Source organism: Exophiala xenobiotica (assembly GCF_000835505.1).
Source record: "Exophiala xenobiotica strain CBS 118157 unplaced genomic scaffold supercont1.3, whole genome shotgun sequence".
In the NCBI taxonomy this organism is placed as follows: domain Eukaryota; kingdom Fungi; phylum Ascomycota; class Eurotiomycetes; order Chaetothyriales; family Herpotrichiellaceae; genus Exophiala; species Exophiala xenobiotica.
Genome location: NW_013562492.1, coordinates 2,824,128 through 2,848,624, shown reverse-complemented (window position 1 = coordinate 2,848,624; position 24,497 = coordinate 2,824,128). Strand labels below are relative to the sequence as shown.

General features: G+C 52.2%; 7 protein-coding genes across 11 annotated transcripts; 4 read left to right on the top strand and 3 right to left on the bottom strand.

Annotated features, from left to right (window-relative positions):
- Positions 1 to 185: 185 nt before the first annotated feature.
- On the bottom strand, positions 186 to 2,273 carry PV05_05272 (uncharacterized protein). The gene is made up of 2 exons (XM_013461758.1): positions 2,169 to 2,273; positions 186 to 2,115 (listed from the first exon to the last, which is right to left on the bottom strand). Exons 1-2 carry the CDS (start codon positions 2,199 to 2,201, stop codon positions 619 to 621), a joined length of 1,530 nt encoding a protein of 509 aa, XP_013317212.1. The 5' UTR covers positions 2,202 to 2,273; the 3' UTR covers positions 186 to 618.
- Positions 2,274 to 2,425: 152 nt separating this feature from the next.
- Positions 2,426 to 4,679, top strand: PV05_05271 (uncharacterized protein). The gene has a single exon (XM_013461757.1). The coding sequence runs from the start codon at positions 2,733 to 2,735 to the stop codon at positions 4,134 to 4,136; it is 1,404 nt and encodes a 467-aa protein (XP_013317211.1). The 5' UTR covers positions 2,426 to 2,732; the 3' UTR covers positions 4,137 to 4,679.
- On the bottom strand, positions 4,568 to 9,090 carry PV05_05270 (aspartate-tRNA(Asn) ligase). Its single transcript, XM_013461756.1, has 3 exons — positions 7,377 to 9,090; positions 5,208 to 7,329; positions 4,568 to 5,141 (listed from the first exon to the last, which is right to left on the bottom strand). Exons 1-3 carry the CDS (start codon positions 8,104 to 8,106, stop codon positions 5,123 to 5,125), a joined length of 2,871 nt encoding a protein of 956 aa, XP_013317210.1. The 5' UTR covers positions 8,107 to 9,090; the 3' UTR covers positions 4,568 to 5,122.
- Positions 9,091 to 9,617: 527 nt separating this feature from the next.
- Positions 9,618 to 12,159, top strand: PV05_05269 (uncharacterized protein). The gene has a single exon (XM_013461755.1). It carries the CDS (start codon positions 9,955 to 9,957, stop codon positions 11,449 to 11,451), a length of 1,497 nt encoding a protein of 498 aa, XP_013317209.1. The 5' UTR covers positions 9,618 to 9,954; the 3' UTR covers positions 11,452 to 12,159.
- Positions 12,160 to 12,284: 125 nt separating this feature from the next.
- Positions 12,285 to 16,267, bottom strand: PV05_05268. Of its 3 annotated transcripts, XM_013461753.1 has the most exons (4): positions 16,080 to 16,267; positions 13,754 to 16,026; positions 13,647 to 13,703; positions 12,285 to 13,598 (listed from the first exon to the last, which is right to left on the bottom strand). In XM_013461753.1, the coding sequence occupies exons 2-4, from the start codon at positions 13,949 to 13,951 to the stop codon at positions 12,507 to 12,509; spliced, it is 1,347 nt and encodes a 448-aa protein (XP_013317207.1). In that variant the 5' UTR covers positions 13,952 to 16,026; positions 16,080 to 16,267; the 3' UTR covers positions 12,285 to 12,506. The 3 variants fall into 3 exon arrangements, with proteins under 3 accessions (XP_013317207.1, XP_013317206.1, XP_013317208.1); XM_013461752.1 differs by having other exon boundaries at positions 13,754 to 16,267; XM_013461754.1 differs by having other exon boundaries at positions 12,285 to 13,703; positions 13,754 to 16,267.
- A 44-nt stretch (positions 16,268 to 16,311) lies between these two features.
- Positions 16,312 to 17,564, top strand: PV05_05267 (uncharacterized protein). Its single transcript, XM_013461751.1, has one exon. The coding sequence runs from the start codon at positions 17,197 to 17,199 to the stop codon at positions 17,548 to 17,550; it is 354 nt and encodes a 117-aa protein (XP_013317205.1). The 5' UTR covers positions 16,312 to 17,196; the 3' UTR covers positions 17,551 to 17,564.
- A 1,288-nt stretch (positions 17,565 to 18,852) lies between these two features.
- Positions 18,853 to 22,875, top strand: PV05_05266 (plasma-membrane proton-efflux P-type ATPase; the record flags this gene model as incomplete). Of its 3 annotated transcripts, XM_013461749.1 has the most annotated exons (5): positions 18,853 to 19,043; positions 19,161 to 19,288; positions 19,483 to 19,872; positions 19,922 to 20,179; positions 20,226 to 22,580. In XM_013461749.1, exons 3-5 carry the CDS (start codon positions 19,489 to 19,491, stop codon positions 22,578 to 22,580), a joined length of 2,997 nt encoding a protein of 998 aa, XP_013317203.1. In that variant the 5' UTR covers positions 18,853 to 19,043; positions 19,161 to 19,288; positions 19,483 to 19,488. The 3 variants fall into 3 exon arrangements, with proteins under 3 accessions (XP_013317203.1, XP_013317204.1, XP_013317202.1); XM_013461750.1 differs by lacking the exon at positions 18,853 to 19,043 and having other exon boundaries at positions 19,107 to 19,288; XM_013461748.1 differs by lacking the exons at positions 18,853 to 19,043; positions 19,161 to 19,288 and having other exon boundaries at positions 19,326 to 19,872; positions 20,226 to 22,875.
- Between the last annotated feature and the right edge of the window lie 1,622 nt (positions 22,876 to 24,497).

Below are 24,497 nucleotides of genomic sequence, written 5' to 3'. Positions count from 1 at the left end.
AAAAAGTGACAAAAACTTCTCCCAACGAGCCTCCCCTGGGGGATGAACGATGGGATATCAAAACCGGGCAGAACCGATTTTACTACGTAGTAGGGGAGCACCGGTCCCGTACCACACCGACAGCCTGGCTGACCTTGCCGCTCTCCAACATTAAGTCACTATGGTTGACATAGTCAATCCACGTGCACTAAAGAGGTTGGATACTGGAAGATGCAAGCCCAGACAGACTGAAGGTCTGATTCGGTCCGGTGTTGAGCACAATTCTGTGAGTTTGGTATATAAAGCCGGGATTTTGGGACAGAAGCTTGGCGGAGGACGTGCTGGAGTTTGGCGACGACAAGGCGCAGACGGAATTTCGCCAAGCATAGTCGAAGAGTGGTGGCAAGATAACTCGGGCGGCAACCGAGCGATTTTTGTGACAAGTCGTAGTGCGTTGGTCAGGCTGTAATGACAATCTGCGAAAACTGAAGAGCGAGGGGTGCCAGGTGTATCGTAATATTCGCTTGAGGTGGATGGTGTTATTCATATATCAATTGAGTGGAAGCCTCATAATCAGATGTCAGGTCATATAATCATCGTTCCGCCACGTTTCCTCGCCAGAAGTACGCTCGCTCACGCTCAGACCTTCTCCCAAATGCCGCTCTCGCCACCTGCCGAGCCAGAGCCCCAGGAAGGCGAAGCAGCGACACCAGCACCTGCACTTCCTGTTGAGCTGTCCCTCTTCTGGCCGCTGTGCTCAGCAACTTGATGGACTCTGCCAGGTCTTAGATCAGTCTCCTCATCCGCACGCCTTCTATAACCCATCATCAAGGCTATCAGACTGTTTGGCATGACCCGACCGACGATGTCGTACATTCTTGCACCACTGCCCACAAAGACAACTTCGGGCCGCCGGGTCGCTTTCCACTCTACACGGCCGAATGCTTTGAATGTTTGTGGCGGCGCGAGCGAATCGAATACAGCGTTGTGAAACTCACGTGCGGACGACCCACGGACGAAACTGCGCTGGCCAAGAGATTTGCGTTGTAAGGCCGCCCGTTGCGAAGAGTGCCATGGCATTAACGCCGAGGAAGGTCCCGATGAGCTTGGTGCTTGATATGCGGATTGTGTGGGTGTACTCCGGGAAGAGGCAACGGATCCCATGTCAAAGTTTCCTAATTTGAGTTCCGAGACGGTGATATTGGCACCAGCCGCTTTGACTTCACGTCTCAGGGATGATGCGAGCGCGGAAAGTGAAGCGGCCACTAGACATTCTGGGATTTGGTGAGGAGGAGCCAAAGAGTTGGGAATCGAAGGGTAGGCGATGACGATAGAAGATGGGGATTTCGGGTCTGTGCTGTGAGTTGCTAGGAGCGGGAGGAATTGTTGGATCGTCAGCAGCGGCGAGACGAGCCTTGTGTTGATGTTGTCGACTATATCACTGGGTGGGAGAAGAGCAAGGGGGCCTTCGGCATAGCCCGAGCAGCCTGGGAAGACGACAATGCCAGCGAGACTCATGTAGGTCTGAGACTGCACGGCATGTGTAATGTGGTCCCGAATTGGTTCGAGGTTAGGATGCACATCGACTGCTGGATTGGGGACAGTAGAGGTGAGATCGATCCAGAGTGGGCGCAGATCCTGTTTTGCTTCTTGTTGGACAAGCGAGTCCTCTTCGGTGGACGACACCGTGACATACACGACGTAACCTCGTCGTTCGAGATCGATAGCCAGAGACCGTGTCAGGGCGTCGTGGAATGTCGAGCAAGCCAGTACAACTATTTCCTTCTTTGCGCCATTGGGAAGTTTCTTTGCCCGTCTCTTTCTAGCATGCGCTTTCCTCCGTCTGTGGATCATGTATATAGTTGTTCCTGTGAAAGCCACACACACGGCAATCATGGTGCGGTTCCTGGAGATCCATGCTGTGGTCTTCTCGAGGATGCCTTGCGGAGGCGGGGGAGGAAGGATAAAGAAAGACGAGCCGTTGCCAGCGTGTCGTGGCGGTCGCAGGGAGTCGGGGATCCAACTTGCATGGTCTATCGCATCACGGATGTCGGAGGCTAGGGCGTTGGTATGTTTCTCGATGTAGTCTGCAATGCGACTGCCATAGTGCGCCATGTCCTGGGGGATGGACGCAAGCTGCGATCGAAAGAAGGTCAGCAAGTGAGGTGGAGCTCGTTCGGAGGACTCACCAAGTCGAGGAATTGTTGGTCGTCGCTCGTCATCTTGGAGATCTTCTGTGCTTCCAATTCCTGCTGTTCAAGTTTGCTGAGGTTGTGGCCTGAGTATCGATTTCCACTTCCTCCGCAATTCAAGTATTCAGACGTCGGTAGTCATCCAATCACGTGTCCAACCGAAAGCAGCCGTTGTAATGACGCTAATCACGTGACTATATGATTCTCAAAGGTCGCCCCCAGGCTGAACGACTCTTACGCATCCCATCCACTATTAAGTATTCACGAAGCGATCTTTCTGGCATCTTCCGGCGTCCTGTGGGTTCCTGTCTTGCGGGCTGCGAGATCATCATCTCTTGTTTGCTGTGTCTTTTTCTCGTCACTTACCTGTTTAGTGGGCCTGGTTGGTAAAGGCGTTCTCTTTTAGCGAAGGCGCGGTGGTTATAGTCGTCACCCTCTCACACTTCAAAGCAGCGGTATTGGGGAGGCAGGTCGTCTCACCGGACTGGTCCTTCTCATGTCCTGATCCTTCCTCATACACTGCAGAAATCAATTGGGGATTGTGTTGCCCTACCTGCCACAATGACATTAACACGCCCCTCCGAACTTGACCCCTTGGTCGACGAGTTTCAGCACCTCTCCGAGAAGTCTCGACCTCGTGATGCTCTTCAAATGCTCCAGAAGATCGCATCCATGGTCAAACCCATCATGCGCCAACGCAACTGGCGTGTGGGCGTCCTGACCGAGTTCTACCCTCATGAAGTCAACCTCCTCGGCCTAAACATCAACCGTGGGGAGAAGATCTGTCTGCGTCTGCGCTACCCAGGCGACGACACCCAGTTCCTCCCCTTCGAGAACGTGCTGGACACTATGCTCCACGAACTATGCCACATCGTCCACGGGCCTCACGATCAGGCGTTCAATGCACTGTGGGACAAACTCCGTGACGAGCACGAGGCCCTGCTTCGCAAGGGCTACACGGGCGAAGGCTTCCTGGGCAAAGGCAACCGCCTCGGCGGCCGTCGCATCCCTATGAGCGAGATCCGACGACAAGCCCGCGCAGCCGCCGAACGACGTCGCGATCTTACGCGAGGAAGCGGCCAGCGTCTTGGTGGGCAGGGCATCATCCGCGGCCAAAACGCTCGCGAAATCATTGCAGCGGCCGCCGAGAAGCGTCTACGTATTGAACGGGGCTGCGCCAGCGCAACCGACCACGGCGCCAAAATCGCGCAGGAAGAGGCCGCCAAGAAGGACAAAGTCACAACCACGAAAGCGCAACTGGAAGACGAGAATGATGCCGCGCTCATGCAAGCCTTCATCGATCTCATTCAGGAAGAAGAGAGCCGGGCCTTCGGCAAAGACTACGTTCCGCCCAGCCATGAGAATCCAGCGGGTATGCGGGGGGTATCGTCCCCACCCGGGTTGCGCACGAGCATGCTCCCGCCCCTCGACGCAAGAGCGCTTCGTGACCAGCAGATAGAAATTGAGCGGCAGCTACACGAAAATAAAAAGCTCGAAGCGCAGCAGCTGGATACTAAGCCATTGGCAAAGACGCCAACGCCAAAGCCACAGCCGCAGCCCAAACACGACCTCGACCTCGACCACGACCACGACCACGACCCTGAACCCCAAGCAGAGACGTGGACATGCGAAATTTGCACGCTCATCAACCCCCTCCAACACCTTATGTGCGGCGCCTGCGAGACAGAAAGACCTGCGATATACTCACAAGTTTCCCCCAACTCTTCCGCATCTAACCGCAGCCGGCCTAAGGCCACGCCATCCTCAAGATCAAGAAAACATGAACCGCCCAACACGCTGCAACCACGTCTATCCTCCGCAGAGGCACTGGCAAAGTTCGATTCTGAAGCCAGCGCGAAAGCACAATCAAAGCCCATTGGATGGGTCTGCCATGGCTGTAGGAATTGGATGGAGAGTCAATGGTGGACCTGTTCGGCGTGCGGACGGATGAAGACAAGTTCTTGACTCTCAACCCATCCGATAACAAACGGGGGCATTAAAATCATCACCAGTATTCATCCCGTCTAGTGGTTGCGTGTTGTGCGGGGCCCCTGGCCGGACTTTTGCACACTAGTATGTCGAGAAGCACAATGTCATCCAACACATGTTGCTATGAGAAATTAGCAAATGCTGATCTGGAGCGTGGCGATCTGCGTACGACTAGGCTTACGTAGTAAGAACTGGGAGGACACTGTCCAACTGGTCGAGAGGGTGCTCTTTCCCTAGTGATCAGGGCGAGGAAGAAGGGTCTACACATGTTATGAGATATGAAAGCAGACTACGACACTCGAAAATCGTTATAGCAAACGGCATGCCTTCCTTCAGTATTGGTCATCGGTCAGGTCTCCGGGTACGAGAAGGTGTCCTTACTCAATATATCTTGTTCTCCCTTCCGTAAACCGGTTGTGGCAGCTCATGTTCTGTGCCCCGAAAATGAACCACAGGTATCAGATATGCCATAGGAAAGGCTTCAATGGACCGCGAGGTGTAGAGGATTGGGCCGCTACGACGGGCCCGTTGCTATCTAGTTCGTTGATTTACCGGACATAAACGAAAGACAAAAGGGTATGTAGGCTAAAAAAATGTGCATAGACTGCAGTTCTCCCATCCAACGGCACAACGAATTCTTCCAAATTAGGCCCAAGTCCATGCTGACGCTAGCACTGGCAGTCTGTTGACACTACTAGGCTTTCGATGCGGCTGCGCCTCCCGTGTTTTCGTTTCAGGTAGCCGAGAGAGAGAGAGAGAGAGAGAGAGAGAGAGAGAGAGAGAGAGAGATTGTTTCGTGTTCCCATTGCTTCTGCGTTTAGCTAAACCACCGTGGCAAGTTAGGGTAGTCCGATCACATTGTCCAGGTCTTCGTCATTGGCCAGTGCCACTCTTAACCATCATAGACCGTATCTAGGCACACCTGTAGGCCATGGCAGTCGAACTCGAGGTGAAAGCTCTGCTTAATCATCCTGGAAGAATCTGTTCACATTCATAGTCAGCATGTGGTCGTCACTTATAGACATCTCTTCAAGATCATGTACTTACCGCATGATTGCTTTGATACCTCTAGAACCAAGACCATGTGGAGGATAAGCGATCCAAAGCGGATCAGCCTTCGCACCCATCTTCTCTCTGAACTCTGACTTTCTGGCAAGGTTGAATTGCTTAACAATAGCATCATATGTCGCTTGCAACATCTTGACCTTGGCACCACTCATGTGATGACCCGGCGTCAAATGCTGAGCAGCTCCACCACCAAAAGTAACAGTATGCGCACCGGCATTAGCGGCAGTCGTGAGCGCATGTGTGGTGAGGTATTCAATGGTTCCTGATGGGGCACCAGGGAAATCGAGAGTGTACTTGGCTTGCCATCCTTTGCGAGGAGCGAGCATAGCCAAGACAGCGATACCACAAAGTTTGCCATCTTTGTCTTCTGCAATGGTGTATCTTCTATGCTTCTCATCTCTGAACAAGTCGATATTGGACAGATGGATTTGTGTACCCTTGCGGTTTGCAACCCAATCCTTGACTCGGGCGTTGGCGCGCTCTTTGATAGATTCCGGAACGGGTTCTTTCGGATCAAGGTCGGTGATCTTAACACCATCATTCTGAGCTTTGCGAATCTTTCTCGCGACTTCAGGGTCTGACTCTGCACTCTTCTTGTGTGGATCAACACGTTCCTCGGCCACGCAAGAAAGTGTCTTCCAGCCTAAACGCTCACCGAGGACTTCTTCCATTTCCGGACTGATCAAGATCCAAATAGGCTTCAGATGGGTCTCCTTCTTCATCCATTGCAGGAAGGATACGACGATGCGATAGTACTGTCGAGGGTCACATAGCGGGTCTCCAGGAAGAATGGCATGATGACCCTCAGGTACGTAAGAAACGGCGGCACCGGTATCGGCATGGCGCCAGATCTTGTATCGTTCATCACCCCAGGACGTCGATGTGGCATCGCCATAGTTCGCGATGAGGTCGAATAGGTCGGGCATCTTTCGGTCTTCCACTGCAACCTCCCGGCCACGTTCCTGTCGCCAGACTGGATTGAGAGTGTCTGCTTCTGGATGTCTGAGCTTCTCGACTTGGGGTTTGGCGGGGAATGACTTGGGGTCTCTGTGGAATAGCGAGGCGAGACGGATGTTGCCCAGCTTAAGAATGAGCATGACAATACGCTCAAGGCCCACACCGCAACCCGCATGAGGTGGTGCGCCCCACTTGAAACCTTCCATGTACTCAGCCATGTCATCAGGGTCGATACCAACGGTGCGCATGTTGTCCTCGAGCATCTGTGACTCGTGGATACGTTGGCCACCCGAGATGATCTCTTGTCCGCGGACAAATACGTCGAAAGAGTTGGTGTATCGGGGATCGTGGGCGTCTGGCATAGTGTAAAAAGGACGTGCAGACCTCGGGAACTTGTCCAAGATATAGTAGTCTGTTTTGTACTTTTCCCTCATGAGCTCTCCTAGACGAATTTCATCTCGAGTGGACAGATCCTCCAGTGGACTGATTGGTTCTCCATCTTCATTCAACCAGCCTGAGTCTGTCAGGAGTTGGACCGCGTCTTTGAAAGGGATCCGCGGAGTCTCTTCCAACCAAACGAGATCCTCACTAGGGAATTGCTCTTTGATAATCTCCACTTCGGTGCGGTACTTGGTATAGATACCGGAGAAGATATTCTTGAGGACGGTGTCAATAACATCCATCATCTCGTGATAATGCTCTTCAATAGCCATCTCCAGATCGAGACCAGTGTATTCGGTCAGATGACGGTGGGTGTTGGAATTCTCGGCTCTGAAGACAGCTCCAATTTCATAGACCCGTTCAAAGTCGGATGCAATCGCCATCTGTTTGGCAAGTTGAGGAGACTGTGCAAGGAAAGCCAGCCGACCAAAGTAGTTGACCTTGAAGACAGATGCACCCGATTCGGTGGCCGCACCCTGGAGTTTCGGTGTGTGGATTTCAACAAAGCGTTCTTCATCAAGGGCACTGCGGAAAAGATTTCCTACAGCAGCTTGGATGCGAAAGATGGAATGGGAGGTGGCAGTCCGTAAATCCATGATACGGTTGGCCAGTCTGACTCGGTCAGGGATGATAGTCTGCCGGCCATCCACCTTCTGCTCCTCATCGAAAACAGTCAACTCGGCCTCTTGGACGGAGAAGGGGACTACATGTGTCAGCGAATGGCCCACATTTGACCGGACAGATACGTACCTGGCTCGTCACGTTTTACGACGACGTGCAAGTCGGTTACGTGAACCTCGATAGTGTGGATAGACGCAGACTTGACTGGGATCTGAGGCTTTTGCAAAACGCCCTTGACCAACATGATGTTGCCTGTGCGCAGATGCTCGGCCCAGTGGATCATGATGGCAGAGACCTTGCCAGGCGCCTCTACAAGCACACCTTGGATTGTAGAAATTTGTTGCCTGAAGATCAAAAAGACCAACTTTGCACCCATGTTTCGCACATGGTGCAGTCTGCAGCGAAAAGTAACTTCCTTCCCGACCATGTCTTCGGTGATGGTGCTGAGGTCGATGCGGTCGGTTGTGTGGCGAGTCGTAGATTGCATCAAAGGCAAGTCGCCGTAGCGAGCCTTCATCTCGGCTGTCTCAGTCTTCCCAGCTTCTTCCAGTCTCTTTCTGATGCGCTCTTCTGAGTCATCACGGTTTTCCAGGCTCAGTCTGGAGCGCTGTTCCTTCTTTTTCTGTTTCGCAATGGCCCGCTTCTGGGCGTTCTTGCTCAACCCATCGCTATCGAAGTCGCTAATGTCAGACTCATTGTCGCTGGAGGTATAGTCCTTCTCGAGGTGGAGCAATTGAGCAAGAGAGCGGCGATGAGGGCCGGGGCTCGAGGAGGAGATGGGAGAGAATTCACCACTCGCCCTGGGAGAGTCGCTCCCTCTGGTAGGCACATGTTTCGTGATCTTTTTGAGGACCGACATGGCCGCGATCACTCGGCCAACACTTCTCGGACAGGAGGTGTCTCCAGTTGCGGAAGATGAGGCTTCAGTATTCGCAAGAGGTCGAGTTGGAAGGTCCGATTTGAGGCTACGGCCGAGTGCTTTTCTTGGCCGTCAAGGTTATTGAGGAGATATCTTGATTACGTGTTTCTGGATGGCCAAATCTGGGCTTAGGGCGTTTCGGACGCAGCGACTTTCCAAGCAATCAGAGCAACCCAAGAAGTTCTACGGCAGAGACGCTTTGACAGACTGGTCTTCCTGCAGAGGGGTTGTCGGTCAGCCCGCAGGATGGCACCACGATGGAACCTTGCTGAGAGGGGCGGGTGCTGTGTGCGGTCGCCCCTGCAGTGATACCAGAAGTCAGAGGTGAAGAAGGAGAGTAGCCGACTGATTCAGCGGCAGATGCAGGTTCAGGATAGAGTTGGGCCGCAAAGAACAACAAGCGTGAACAAGCGATAGACAAGGCAGAAGGTGGAAGAGCAGGATGATGCGGGCGGGAAGGCCGGCATCGTATGGATGGAAAGTCGAAGTCTGTGCATAGATGGCTTAGTCACGCTGATGCCCCTCGGCCCCTCTTGTCAATAACGATAAGCTTTGGTTCCCTGATGAAGTAGTGAGAGAGCGTAATCTTCAATCTTCCAACACCTGATATCCATAGTATGAAGACCCAACTTGTAGCTCTCCAAAACCAGTTGTAATGGTGAAACGTCCACAACAGCGGTGGTCGAAGTCCAACATTGTGATCAGTTATGCACTTCTTTCGGCTCCAAGAGGACTTCGTCACGAGCTGGAACGGACTGTGAAGGATCCCAACCTCCGTCCAATAATAGATCCATTTCATTAGCGGCCGACGTCATATCGACATATTGAGCGCCAGGGCCATCGAGTCGCCCAGGAGTCTTGGTCGGAGCCATTTTTCTCAGTGCAGAAAGAGAATCGAAGATAGGGAAGAGAAATACATGAGACTGCGGGTCAGAAGATATATACTCAACCAGTCCTGCAAGCCACACTCGTTCTCGCAACATAGCCTCTCCTTCGATGACCTCCACAGAACACGGACCAAGGAGAAGGAGCAATACATGTTCCGGATCATGTCATCAAGCTGAGATTATTGGATGACTGATCACTATCCTCCTGGCCAAGCATGAGACATTCGTGAGGACGCGTGTTGTCTGCACGGTCAGGGTTTCATCGAAGCCTTGACAACGCTGGTGGGCAACATTGCAGCTCATGCATCAAGAGATACTGGTACTTTACGTGCGTGAAGCAAACAGAGCATGCGGCGAAGTAAATGTCAACTGCATCTTGGGCGCATGTTGGACTTGTAGCAGTGATAAGTCGCTACCTACCTAGGCATGCTGTCAATGGCAAGCCCCGGCCCCCGGCACATGCCTTGAGGGCCCTGCCAAGTTGCCCGTCACCCAACCTGTCGGCGTCTTTGATAGGGGTTCTAGTTAAAGGAGATGCCCGTTCTTTGGCTGCCGGAGCCCTCCAGCAGACACCGCAGCTTCGCCTGATTCGCTCACCATTGGCCTGGTGAGCCTATCGCATCATCATCCAAGCCCCCAAACTACGCGTCATTACAGCCGTTACAGCGATCAACACGAGACGTCTCCTTCACGGCGCTGAGACCACATCAGGAACATCATCTTCCATCTTCACATTTACTGTAACCACCCCCCGGTCTCCCAGTACTGCGCCCTCCTTCTCTTCGCAACACAAAATCATTACGACTGAATGAGCGCTTTAATTTTGCGACCGGCTGTACCATATCGTCCGCTTGCACAATTACGCAGGTTATAGCTAGAAGATGCGCACCCCACCACCATCATGCCTCCAACTTCTTCCCCATTGAGGAACGAAGAGTCGTCCTCCTCGACCGACGAGTCCTACGATATGACTGAAGGAAAAGATTTTGCACGCTCGAAGAGCCCCCAGAGCCCCAAGAGCACCAAAGTCACCTTCAACAATATCGCCGACTTCCAAAATGCCTCGACCATCGACCCTCCCGAGAACATGCTGGCCGAGACATTCATCCCAGAGGCCTTCAACAGACGGCCTCGCTCCATGTCTCACCATCTATCCAGTCAAAAGATCCCATCAAGAAAAGCACTCAAGTTAAGAGCACGATTCTGGCGGTCTCTCATGAGTCTGGCTATGCATTTCCACGACTTCGCTCCTCCGCGAGCCCCGCGACCGTCCTTTAAACACAAAATCCCAACAGACACTATCCCAATCGACCTACATTTCTACCTCCCTCCACGTTACCAAGAAGTCCTCAACCGCGATCCTGACTCTCGCTTCCCCGTTGTCATCAACTTTCATGGGGGTGGGTTCTGCTTGGGCGACGCCAGAGACGACCGGTATTGGGCAAGAGTCGTCATCGAACACACCAACGCCATCTTCGTGAGCGTCGGCTACCGTCGTGCTCCGGAGCACCCATTTCCCATCCCTGTCGACGACTGCGTCGAGTCTATACTCTACATCTCTGAACATGCCGCTGAGCTACACGTCGACCAGACCAATATCGCCCTTTCGGGCTTTTCCGCCGGGGCAAATCTCGCCTTCTCCGCTCCCTTTCGGCTCGCACATCACCACAACGTCAATCCTATCGCAGACAACAAGTCCTCCTCCCGACCCACCACATCCCATACCTTCAGCACATTGAACGACGACACCGACACCGAGGCCAACGATACCGAGCTACACTACCAGGAAACCCACAACTTCGTCACGCCCGTGCACTCAACCTCCAAGCTTGTCCAACAGCGGACCAACACACCCCTCCAAATCCGCAGCGTAGTAGCCTGGTATCCTCTACTGGATTGGACCATGTCCCGCTCACGCAAGATCCGCGAATCTCGCAATCCTAAGAAATGCCTTCCCAAGACTTTCACCGACCTGTTCGACTTCTCCTACCTCCCACCACCCGACATCGCGGGCGACCACTGCAGCCCGTATGCCTCTCCAGGTCTGGCGCACGACCATATGATCATCGACAGCCTTCCCCAGGATATCCAAATGTGGCTGTGTGAGTGGGACATGCTCCTGCGCGAGGGGCAGGTCTTCGCCGAGCGCCTCGAGAAACTCGGCAAGAGAATCGACAGCAAACTCATCCCCCGCGTGCCCCATGCCTGGGACAAATCACCCAATCCGTTCCGAGATCAAAAGGCCATCGACTTCCTATATACCAAGTCGGCCATGAACTTGAACAAGGTGTTCCAAAACAAGGACGGTCTAGGGCCGGGCAATTCGATGAGCTCGCTCCATCCAACTGATAGCATCATCGAAAGACAGCCCAGAAAGAGCATCGTTTTGCCGCTGTAAGCGAGATTTGACGACGACGACGACGACGACAGCACGCGGGGGCAGGAGCAAAAGTTGTATCTCGCCAATGTGCTCCATCTCCATTTATACCTCTACATTCCTTGCCATTTGCAGCGTTGAGCGTGGGCAATCTTCGCATTCACAGCGTCGGCGCTCTGGGTCTCGCTGTGTCGTTCTTTGGCGCTGCTGCCTTTTTCTCTTTGCCCAGCCTTACGGTGTACGACGTTCGTTCGGCGATGCAGGCAGGACGTTCTTCCAATGCAAGGAAATACGTTCTTAGTTGTCAGCGTTGCTGTATGAAACGGAAGGAAAATGGGCACGGGAAAAGGTTTCGTAATGGGATGTTATATGACCTCAGTCTTGTTATGACAACTGGTATCTATATAGGATCGGAAACGATAGGAAAGGAAAGGAAAAAGCAAGCATGTCTTCACCTGTTCCATGTCTTTTCCCCGTGTATCTTGTCCAAGGTCTACGTTTCTCGGGTCTTGCTGATTGTCCTTTTGTAATTGTGTTGACCAGCTTACAACTTATCATTGTGCTTTTCAGACCGCCTCGAATTTCACTTTCAATTGATGGTGGTCAAGTATACCTACTATCTGCCTTATCGCGTGGTGAGCTTTTCCTGGCGACTTGAGTCTTCGACGTATAGTCACTAGAGATGAGAACTCTAGCTGCCGACCCACTATCTATTTTATCTAGTTTTTGTCGCGACGACGATGATTTCTGTCATCCATGCTGCGTGTTAACAAAGTGCAAACGTTGAAACTCACAAAGCTAACTAGGCAGAATAGAATCGCCAGCAAAACATCTGATCAGAATGCAACATGTCATTCAACTCATCACGAGGTACTATCATACTCAGTGCTACATATGCACAGCTCATCTCATAGTAAGCTCTACCATACAGCGATGTCGCATACAATTGCTTTGTCTCTCTCATAATACATATTTAGAGCATGACAGTCATGAGAAGGCCCACTCCTCCATACAGTGTGCCAGCATAAGTCCGAAAGCCAGTGCGCTGGATGGACTTCTGATCATGCTTTCTCAGTCTAGTATCTCTTGAAGACCGAGTGACGTGTTGGGGTCGAGATAGCTGGATAGAATGGCTTCGCGGTGGGACTCGGCGGTGTGCGTGCTCTGAGTCCAGTTTCGTTCCAGGACCCAAGCATGGTGTCAGAAGCAACACCGGTACCCATGGTACCGGCTGGTTGAGTCCAGTTGGCTGGCCATACCAGAACGCTGCCGGTATAGGAGATAGGCGGTCCCCACGTAGTGACATTGTGTGCAGCAGGGAAGGAGCTGTTACCAGACATAGGGAAGGAGCTGTTGCCGGACATCCATGGGCCGCCTGTAGCAGACTGAGGACCGCCAGTAGCAAGGGCTGTGGCATTAGAATCCCACGAGGTTGGAGATCCCCAGGTGGTCATGCCGTTGGTGGCGTACGGGATGACAGGGGTGGGCTCGTAATAGATGGGTTGTGTAGGAGTCTCAGAGGGAATTTTGGTGCAGACGATCTCCTGGTACTGTTGGGCGTTGATTTCCAAGAAACCTGCAATAGAATTGAACAGGTCGAGGTTGTTGCAGATTTCGGCACGGTTGTTTGTGAAGCCAGAAGCCACTTCAAGACCATAAACAGCAGCCTGCAAGGTCGAAATGACTTGAGCACGAGTGCTGTTGAAAGAATAGCCATTCGCAGCAATCCAGCAGAGAAGTCCCTTGACCTGATCAGGGCTGAAGGCAGACGCCAGCAACTGATATTTGACTTCAGTAGTTTGGACTTGCTGGCAGGCTGCAGTAAGGTTCATTCCAGAGTCTGCCACATTGAGTGCAAACAAGGCAGACATGATCTCAGTGAACGATTCCTGGGAAGGACCAGAGAGGAGGTTGATGTCCGGAGAAATGTCATTGCCCATAGTGGTTGCAAGTTCAACCAATGCACCAGTGACGCCAGAGCCTGAACGGCGTACATTCTGTGAAAGAGCATGACCAGCCAACTCTTTTGGTTTGAGGGTCTTCGTTTGTGGTTGTTCAATCTCTTCATAGCCACGAGGTCTTCCCCTGGTGGAGGCTGTGGTCTCTGGCATACATTCAACCCGAGTGATGGTGAGCATGGAACTTGTAGTCTTTGCAGTGAAGGGACCCTGGAGATGTCAGTGGCATTACAAGCCTAGGACGAGTGGTAGATCTACCTTTGGAGTCGGATTCTTCTGGTAGTTGGTAACGGTGCAGTAACGGCAATCAACGACCTGACATGTGTCAGTGAGGGAGAAACGCCCAGAGATAGGTGACAACTCACATAATAGTACGTCGTCATGATGGCAGCATAGATTGTGGTAGTCGGACCAATTTGAGGAGCCATGTAGGGAGTATAGGTCACTGTGCAGCCATAGGAAGTGGTTGACGATGATGGCTCTGATGCACACATGGGTGTCTGAGCCATAGCAGGCAGACCGAGCGCGGCCATTGCCAGGAAAAGAAGCTTGAAGAGCCACATGGCGCTGGGATGAAGGCACTGCTCACAATGATAAGCTGTCGAGAGAAAGTGAGCTTCAGGGAGACAATGGCCTGCAGCACCAGCAACAAAGGCAAAGTGATGGGTTCTGTCAAAGCTGTGATGATGAAGGGGTATGAGAGTGATGAAGAGAAGAGGAGGAAAATGGAAGAGAGAAGAGAAGATGAGGACGGCCGTCTGACCAGGAATTGAGGCAAGTGCGAGAGGGAAGGAAGGTGCTGGGACAGCAGCTGCGCTTTCGATTCAACCACATTTATTTGAGGTAGGCACGCCGTTAACGACTCATCTTTGTTCAAAGCAACAGCATCAGCATGAAGGACCGACTGAACATGGTGGGAGAATTGCAGGCTCTCTGATCCTCAGTCTTGTTATTGTAGTGGTTTTTTCAGCTCAACTCCAACGAACTTTAGCCCATGCGTCCCAGCAACATAATGACACCAGACTCAACACAAATTCCAGAGAAGCATCAAGGACGGCGACGAGGATGTCGGAGCCATTCTTGTATGCATCAATACGTGAGACAGAGTTTCCGGTCGCACCATGGCCCATAGGTTGAAGGTTCTTGTTAGTTTGCAAGGGAATAAGACTCTAAAGCAAGGGTCAAGGACAGTCCGTTCATATTTCACCCGGTTGCAATTCTTCAACTTGTCGAGCTTGCACACAATGACTGGGCCATTGCCTCGAACGGGTGTTGTTGGTATCTTCTTCCTCGTCTTCCCAACCCATTCACCTCTCAACAGCACTTACATGCTCGCAGTCGGTAGTGGCACACGTGCGCTTGTGCCATGCCACCGCTTTCAGCCTGGAGATGTTGGCATGCAGTTGTCTCGGCGGGATGATGAGGTTACAAGTTGAGTTAGACGGGAAGAAATGATATGCTGGTCACGTGACCGTCTCATTACCTCCAGGGGCCTCGAGTCTGCAACGCACCGTACATGCATTGAATGATTGGCCGTTCCCAAGTCGCAGCACATGTTACCGTCGGCAAGGATTGTCTCAATGCGTGCTATACGAGTCCTGTCCTCACCACGTTCGCTTCGCTTCCCGCTCGGCTCGTTTGCACCATTGGATCGTCCTGAACCATCCCAGTAACAGGTCGCAATACCGGGATCATGCTGCAACCAACGTTAGCGCTCCCACATGGAAGGGTGTGAAGGATGCAGAATCTTTTGACATTCATTCATGCTTGCATCATCGTTTGCGGCTGGGTCAATAAATGCCAGCTACTTCAGCTGTCCCCGAAGAAGTGCGGGGTGCCAAACCGACGTCAGTCAGGTCTGGCGATCTGGTCGCCTATCCTTACCCAATCCTCGGAAAAGGAACCTGCAAAAGGTTTCAGTGTGCCATGCATTGGGTCATGCAGTAGCAACTCGGTGATGCAATTCCAGCCTGGACTAAGCATGCTGATAAGGAACGCACACGCTAGGACCGCTGCGTGCTGTTCCTGCCGAGATAAACGGGGGTAGAGCGCAAACGATAGGCCGCGCATTCACGAAGTTTTCGTAATGGTTCAAATCGTCCAAGTTGTAGCGCAGGTCATACCGAGAGACGGCAGCGCGAGGGTGTTCAACGCGTCGTAGGGATGGCCTATGGTTGAGAGACGGGTACCTCCGGGCGAACTGCTCAATGTATTTTCGCTTTATGCGTTAACATTCCGCTTGCGTCTGCTTGTACTCGTCGCATGGGCTTTCGAGTCGAGGTGGGTTTCGCAGTGAGTGATGGTTCCGTCAAACGGGGCAGAAGGGAGCGCTGCGCCGGGAGTGCACTAGATGAAGCCCAGAGTGTACCTCACCAATCTCGAACATCTGCTGCTGTTGAGAGTCGACCGCAGCGCTTCTGCAGTGCATACACACTTCTTTCTTTCTGCGAAAGGAAGGAATGACAAATTTACCCGTGAAATATACTGCTCGGCTGTTGCTGAGGTTCTTCATTTCGGCACAAAGTGGTGGCACAGGCTGGGCATGCGACGCTGAGAGTCTTGGGGTCGAGTCAAGCAGTAATGCCGCGGCCGCGTCAAGAAAACGCTCAAGGATAAACAGGCGCCATCCATGTACTGTCTGCGACGGATTAAACGGGAGTCCAGCTTCAAGGACCGGCGAGAACAACGCACGCAGTTGGAAAGGAAGAAGTTCTTCTGTTCTGCATTCTGTTTGCGCGAAGTCCGACGGTCAGGAGTCGGCGAGATAATATCGCAATGCTGGCTCATATCTTTTGAGTGTAACCATCTATGGTCCCCACTGAGAGTGTCCCACCAGCGCATCTGGCATGAAGGAAAATCCCTCAAGCACTCCGTTAAATCGAAGCAGTCCAGCGGATACAGAGGATATACTCGCGGAATGCCACGGCAACCATAGCAGCGGCTATTCGGAGAAGTGCCGAATGAAGGAGCCCATAAACAATCGTGAAACAGCCTGGGCAGAAATTTTCAAGGTGGGCTTGAACTACGAACTATTCAATTCGCACAAGGGACCTTGAACTGCTATCTTGCCAGCTGTGCCGAGAAAATCCCTCAAGGCTCACAGACAGAGCATGTTGCACCCAAGGATATGTATTATTGTGGCGGTCTCGAGGGAACAGACCATGTTTCAACACCGAAGGCGAGAAGCTGGGGCACACCGAGTTACAGGCGCGCTCCAGAAAGCCTGAGGAAGCTTCCACGGGTAACGCTTTGGCTCTGCCATTGTCGGCCTGGTCGTCCACTCACTTCTTAAGAAAACTTCCAGTACAACAAAACAAACAAAGCGAGTTGGGCCTCCTGACCTGGGATCCACCTTGTTGATCAGAGACACAAGGCTGTTCGCTACGGCCATCAGGCTGATTCAAATTGATTCAGCGTTTCAACCCACGGATTTGGCGCGGCCAATTTCAACAAAACGATGCTGTTGTTTACATTTTCATTTTTGGAACCCACAGGATTGGCCAGGTTAGACATGGAAAGTCTGTGGGCAGGGCCACTCACAAAACCACTGTGCAGGCAACGCTTGTTCCTCGCCTGTCTTCCGCTAGTGGAAAATTCGACGGCTTAAGCTTTGAATCAAACTGTGGGCCTCGAATTTGTTTTGAATCTCGCAAAAGCGATAACCGCTCCGGCGCCGGGCAGAACCCTCAGGCTTAATTTGGAGCTGCTGGGTTGACCCATCACATAGTATGAGCGCTTGTACGAATGAGGCTCGAGTCGACTTGAATTTGGTGATGCTTCCAGATGAATAATCGGTCGACAGCACCGGATGCTTGAGGAATTTGGACGTGCTTGCTACAGTATGGTGGACAAACACATCGATGACGGCACGCTGCAGGTTCGCAGTAGGACGCTCGCGGAATCGTCTTCAGCAAATGGGCATGCTCAGCGCGACAAGGTAGCCGACAAGTTAGCCGTCGTACTCGTGGCCGTTAGATTCCACCAAGCTGGGGAGGCCAGGTCGGAGAAAAAGCATGTAGCAGGGCCGATGTCAAGTTCTGGTCAAGGACAGTCGCTTCTTGTCATGGCCGAATGGCGATACACAGGCATTACGATCTCGCATAGAGGAAATGCTTCAAATGACACAACCCAGCGGACCGATAGCAAGCTATGCTGGTTGTGACCTAGATCAACCGGACTACCCATTCATCGCCGCCCATGCCGCTGCATCCTAAAGAGCCCCCGTGGTGATGATGCGACGTATGAAGTCAGCGTGGGCCATCGCCCATGGGCAATGGCACATTTCCAGACTGGGCCATGCTTTTAGTGAACCAGCTCATAGGCGTTGAGCGTCGGGAGAACATTCGGCACCAGAGTACTCTTTGGTGAAGTCCCGACGGATGAAAGCGACGAAGTGATGTTTCGGGAGACTTGCCCGCGAGAGTAGAGAAGCCACAGTCGCAGCCAGTTCTGGTACAATAATGTCCAGGCCACAGGGAAGATTCTCTGAAAGTACAGTAACACCACCGATATCAAGCCAGATGCAAGATGATGAAGGGGCGAGATGCCATCCCTCTTAGAGTCGCCTTCTGCGCCGAGCAGTCCGCAAGCTGTGACGATCAAGGACGCCAAAAAGACCACCAACACGATCGATGGCGAGCAGCGCGACAGCTCGAAGGGCAAGGATGCGAGGCAGATCCCAGCTAACAGAATAAGTGATTGTAAGCGAAAGACTTTTGGATGAAGCCGTGACGAAGCTTGAGTGTGGCTTTTTCCGCCGCGGTTTGAACCTCGTCTCGTACACCTCACAGTCGAAGCAAAGCATAATCCACAACTACCTAGCACTCACACAGGGCGATGTGGTGTCCAATTCTTTTCCCGCGCAATGAGGCTATCCTCGCTTCCTCTTGGGCCTGGTTTCAGGATATGATACTAGTGGTCTATACTCCGTATCACGGTCTCAAGGCCTTGCCTCGTTCTACTGTCTGTCTGCTTTTCCAGGCCATCCATCGATAACAAGGAAAAACGGGAGGCCGCTCAGATATATTTTTATCCTTCAAGACTCCTACAAGGCCAGATGATCTATTGGGAGCTCGTGTACTCCGTAATCGTGCCGAGTTCGCCTGATCAATAAAAGCAGAGATAACCTGATGCTTGGTTATTCATTGTGTCTCTTCTGGGATGGAAACCGACCATGATCTCAATAAACAATGATGGAGGGCAGCCCAGCTATTGCTGAGTTGAGATTTGACAGGCAGCTAGTCTAGGGTAGCAGACACCTACCGGAGGAAAGCCACTGGAGCCCAAAACAAAGCATGTCGGCAGAGGATGGGGGCACGCTCGCAGAGTGCCTTCAGGTCATTGGATCGACTTGACTAGCTTGGACCGCCGTCTAGCCCGGAACGAGTGATTTAAAGCCAAGCACCCACAGTGCACCTGGTGGAGAAACTCTGGTTGCAGGTCCTCGATAGGTCCTCGCCAGGCTCAAACTTCTTTTTTCCCCTTCTCACATCTTTCTGCCCGCATCCTTGCAACTTTTGAAAGCAATTCCATCGTGTCCATCCCTGCTCCGGCGTCCCTCAGGCGTCATCCTCACCCGCCGCACACTGGCCTGAAATCCCACCCTAGCTGTCTGCACGGACCTCGCTTCTGTCTGCGTGAAAATCATTTGGCGTGGTGCGTATTTTCCGGTACAACAAACAAATCCTGATACCGTTAAATTCCTTCCGTCACAGTTCCGTCTTTTTCTTATCAAATGGCTCACGCGGCATGCTTGCTGACTTCCACCTCAAGGAAAGCTTAAGCAGCCAACCAGATCGCTGTCCCGGGGACCTTGCTCGAGCTATCGCAGCTCCACGGCTTGACGGAGTGCTGGTGGAGACCATTTTCCTGCAAACTCTCCAGTCACCGTGACGAGATAGGTGAGCTGCCCTTCCCTCTGCTTTGCTCGCATGTTGTGGACAACCTTTTTCACCTTTAAAGAGGGGTCCTGCGCTGCGAGCTCAAGCTTCTCTTTTCTCTTTTCCCTTCAGCTTGGTCTCGACGCCTGACCTTGTTGCCATTGTCTTTTCTTCTTTGCTTTCCTTTTCGGCGTACTAACCTCTCCACTCACCAGTACATCATGGCGGACCACGAAAAGGACCTCGAGAACGGCGACCCCAAGCGCGAAAGAATATCCTTCGCCGACGGATGGGATCCCGATAAGGATGAAGGCGAATATGCCAACCTGATCCGCTTCATTTCCACCTACCGTGACCGCAGATTCAGCAAAGCTCCTTCTCAGGTCTCCAAGGAAGATGTCGGTGATGCCACACAACCCAAGAAGTTGCCCTTCTACAAGAGGTGGTTTAGCAAAGGTGGTGGCGCAGGCGAACTCTACGAAGTCCCCGAGGATTGGCTCACCACCGACATCAAGCAGGGTCTGTCCTCTGCTGAGGTTGAAGCAAGAAGAAGAAAGTGCGGTTTCAATGAGTTGACGACGGAGAAGGAGAACATGTTCTTGAAGGTATGTGCGCATTCTCGGTATCCTGTTTGCTTGCTGACGAGATGTTCAGTTCCTCGGCTATTTCAGAGGCCCTATTCTCTATGTTATGGAACTTGCTGTCTTGCTCGCCGCTGGTCTGCGTGACTGGATCGATTTCGGTGTCATTATCGGCATTCTGTTGCTTAACGCCGTCGTGGGTTGGTACCAAGAGAAGCAAGCTGCCGATGTCGTCGCCAGCTTGAAAGGTGACATTGCCATGAAGGCTGAAGTCGTTCGTGATGGTCAAGAGATGGAAATCAAGGCTCGTGAACTTGTTCCCGGTGATATTGTACGTTTCCAGACTTTTCCTGGTTTCCTCAAACTGACTTGTCTAGCTCATTCTTGAAGAAGGTGCCGTTGTTGCTGGTGAATGCCGCTTGATCTGCTCTTACGACAACCCTGCCGGCTTCGAGGAATACAAGGAGATGATCACCGATCCAGAAGGCTACCATTCCAAGAACCACACCGACTCTGATGATGATGAGGAACACCACATTGGTACTTCCATTGTCGCAACTGATCAGTCTTCCATCACCGGAGAATCCCTTGCCGTCGACAAGTACATGGGTGATATCTGCTACTACACAACCGGCTGCAAGCGAGGCAAGGGCTATGCTGTCGTCACCGAGTCCGCTCGCGGCTCCTTCGTCGGCAAGACCGCGTCCTTGGTTCAAGGTGCTACCGACTCTGGTCACTTCAAGGCTGTCATGGACTCCATCGGTACGGCGCTTCTCGTCTTGGTCGTCTTCTTCATTCTTGCCGCATGGATTGGTGGTTTCTTCCACAACATCAAGATTGCGACTCCTGAGGATAGCTCCATCACTCTGCTCAGCTACGCACTTATTCTTCTTATCATCGGTGTCCCCGTTGGTCTGCCTGTCGTCACCACCACCACTCTGGCTGTTGGCGCCGCCTATTTGGCCAAGCAAAAGGCAATCGTCCAGAAACTGACTGCTATCGAGTCTTTGGCTGGTGTCGATGTCCTCTGCTCAGACAAGACCGGTACTTTGACTGCTAACCAGCTGACTATCCGTGAGCCATACGTGGCTGAGGGTGAAGATGTCAACTGGATGATGGCATGCGCAGCTCTTGCGTCTTCCCACAACCTGAAGGCTCTTGACCCTATCGACAAGATCACCATTCTCACTCTCAAGATATACCCCAAGGCTCGTGAGATCTTGCAACAGGGCTGGAAGACGGAGAAATTTACACCCTTCGATCCTGTCTCCAAGCGTATCACCACCATCTGCACTCTCAAGGGTGAGAAATGGGCTTTCTGCAAAGGTGCACCCAAGGCTGTCCTGTCCATTGCTGAATGCGATGAGTCTACTGCTAAGCACTACCGTGACACCGCGGCTGACTTTGCTCGCCGTGGTTTCCGATCTCTCGGTGTTGCATCCAAGCGTGGCGACGAGCCATGGAAGGTCATCGGCATGTTGCCCATGTTCGACCCTCCTCGTGAAGATACCGCTCACACCATTCTGGAAGCTCAAAATCTCGGTCTCAGCGTCAAGATGTTGACTGGTGATGCCATCGCCATTGCCAAAGAAACCTGCAAGCTCCTCGCTCTCGGCACCAAAGTTTACAACTCTCAGCGTCTGATTGCTGGTGGCGTCACTGGCTCTGCTCAGTATGATCTCGTGGAGAAGGCCGACGGTTTCGCTGAAGTCTTCCCTGAGCACAAATACCAGGTCGTCGAGATGTTGCAACAGCGTGGTCACTTGACTGCTATGACTGGTGATGGTGTCAACGATGCTCCTTCTTTGAAGAAGTCCGACTGCGGTATCGCCGTCGAAGGTGCCACTGAAGCCGCTCAAGCCGCCGCCGACATTGTCTTCTTGGCCCCTGGTCTCAGCACCATCGTTGACGCTATCAAGGTCGCCCGACAAATTTTCCAGCGTATGAAGGCTTACGTGCAATACCGTATTGCTCTTTGCTTGCACTTGGAACTTTACCTGACCACATCCATGATCATCATCAACGAAACCATCCGTACTGATTTAATTGTCTTCTTGGCTTTGTTTGCCGATCTTGCCACCATCGCCGTCGCCTACGATAACGCTCATTACGAACCCCGACCTGTCGAATGGCAACTCCCCAAGATTTGGGTCATCTCGGTCATTCTCGGTTTCCTTCTCGCCATTTCCACCTGGATTATGCGTGGAACTTTCTATCTGCCATCTGGTGGTTTGGTTCAAAACTTCGGCAACGTTCAACTTATGCTCTTCCTCCAAGTCTCACTGGTTGAGAACTGGCTTATCTTTGTCACCCGCGGTGGAAAGACGTGGCCGTCATGGAAGTTGGTTGGCGCCATTTTCCTCGTTGATGTTATTTCTACCCTATTTTGTATCTTCGGCTGGCTCCACGGCGGTCTACACGAGTTCAACACCATTCCCAAGGATTCATTCCAGTCAAACAACTACAGCGTCCAGACCTCGGTCGTCACCGTTGTCGTTATCTGGTGTTACTCTATCGGTGTCACCATCGTTGTTGCCATTGTCTACTTCCTGCTCCTGAGCATCAAGTGGATCGACAACCTTGGCCGTGACTCCCGCAGCCACGCTGATACCCACATGGAGAACATCCTCTCTCACCTCAGCCGCGTCGCCATCGAGCACGAGACAGATGTCCACGGCAAGACCAAGTGGGTCCTCGGCGCAAGAGGCACTGGCGAAGAGGAGGAAGAGTAGGGAGGTGTCTCCTGGTCTCGACTTATCTCGCTGTCTGAAGGTGTCAGCTCCAGACACATTTGAGTCCAAAATCTCGAAGATATGTCGCCTGGACTCCGGAATGTGGAGAAGGTGTCCATGGCAAGGCGTATCTTCCCCTTATGTCCTAATTTGAGAGCTTAATTCGTGCAAGCTAAAACACATGGGATGGGCGGTGGAAGAGAAGTCCGATTAGCCTTATTTCTCATGTATTAGTTTACACAGACACGAAAGTCGCATAAACAGAAATACCCAGAAAAACAGTTCCACACAAAAACCATCGGTTAATTCCAGCTTTCTACATGCAATGCTGCGTGACATGAATTGAAATTCTGATGCTGACTACCACAGCGACACGACAATGGGCTGCGTTATCACGTCCATCACCCACCGTCTCGTCGGCCCTCAAATGTGCCCGAGTAGAGCAGAGTCCAGATATTATTGCCTTAGAAGACGATCGCCACGGCCATGAACACTAAGACTTTACGCGACCATCAAGGCTGCATCGCGTCCCCCTGGCTAGGCTGTTTGACGAGGCTCAGACTGGTGTCGGCCGCCTCGTCCTTGAGCTTGCCTCGCGAGGAAACCGGAAGCTCGTCTCTTCCCTTAGCGTGCCTAGCCAGTCGGGACTGTAACCTGGTTTGTTGGCGCCTCGTCGTTTCAGCGTAAGACCTAACCTAGGACTACAGTGCTAGGTAGTAGGCCCCTGTTCGGAGCAACAACAGCAGCCTTGTTCCTGGGTCATTGAATTCCAACAAGTTTCAGGTTTGGGAGCTCTCTCTCTCTCTCTCTCTCTCGCGCTACCGTTACGCACCGAAGGATGCTTGCCTCACCCAGTTCGCAAGCATATCCTCCTTCCTTCCCTTCCCTTCCTTCCTTCGTTCGGAGCCGGGCCAGAATAAAGAAAAGGCCAGCACGGAAGATACGAGTTCTCGCAACAACACGGATCACATTGTATGTGATGTTCTCTTGACTGTCAGCTTTGTACATAGTAGAATGGACAGATAGCGGCAGTGGGTTGGTTTCGCTTTCATGAATCGCAGCCTTGCTCAGAGAGCCTTGCATGCCACACATATCACAATCTCACCTCACCTCACCTTATGCATCTACGACTACTATGTACTCACTACTATGTAAGTACTCCCATGATGGCCAGGTCTTCCCACCACGGGTGACAAAGATAAGCCTCTCATATTGTTTCCCGTATTCTCAAACCTTGTACTCCGTGCATAATGGTCAATGCGAGGTACGTTCCTTCATCATTCCCCGGGTCCATCATTCCAGAGATATCTTAGAACCTCGTGACCACAATTTCGAAAGTGCCCCGGTGTTGCCATGACCCCAAAAGCAATACAAAAACAAAAACGCAAACAAAAACAAAAACACATCGATGCTACAGAGAGCACCAGCACATCTCAGCCCATTGTCATTGACCAAAGAGTAGAGCACGCACTGTCTGTCCGAGCCTTTCGATTGTTCTATTCGTTCGTTCGTTCATATATATTCGGTTCAACGGACAGTGTCGGTATCCCGTCCTTGTTTAGGTATCGTGGTCCTTGTACAACGTCCTGCACGGCCCGCCTGTCACAATCCAAAATAACTAAGATATTATTATTACCGCCATCGGGGAATCGATCTTTGCAGGAACCGCAGGAACCGCAGGAACCTGTGAAGCGTACTCCCTACCTGGTACGTCAACGGTCAAAATGGAGATGATTCCCGTAGATGCGAGGAAGACTAGAACCAAATTTAGCCACTGATGCCACCTGTAGATGGGTGGCCACCTACTGTAAGCCTAGGTACTGTCACCCAACTGTAAAGTTAGAACCCAACCTGACGGTGTTCCTGTATGTACCACATTATTGGTACTGTACACAGTATGCTCTGTGCGCTCCCCCC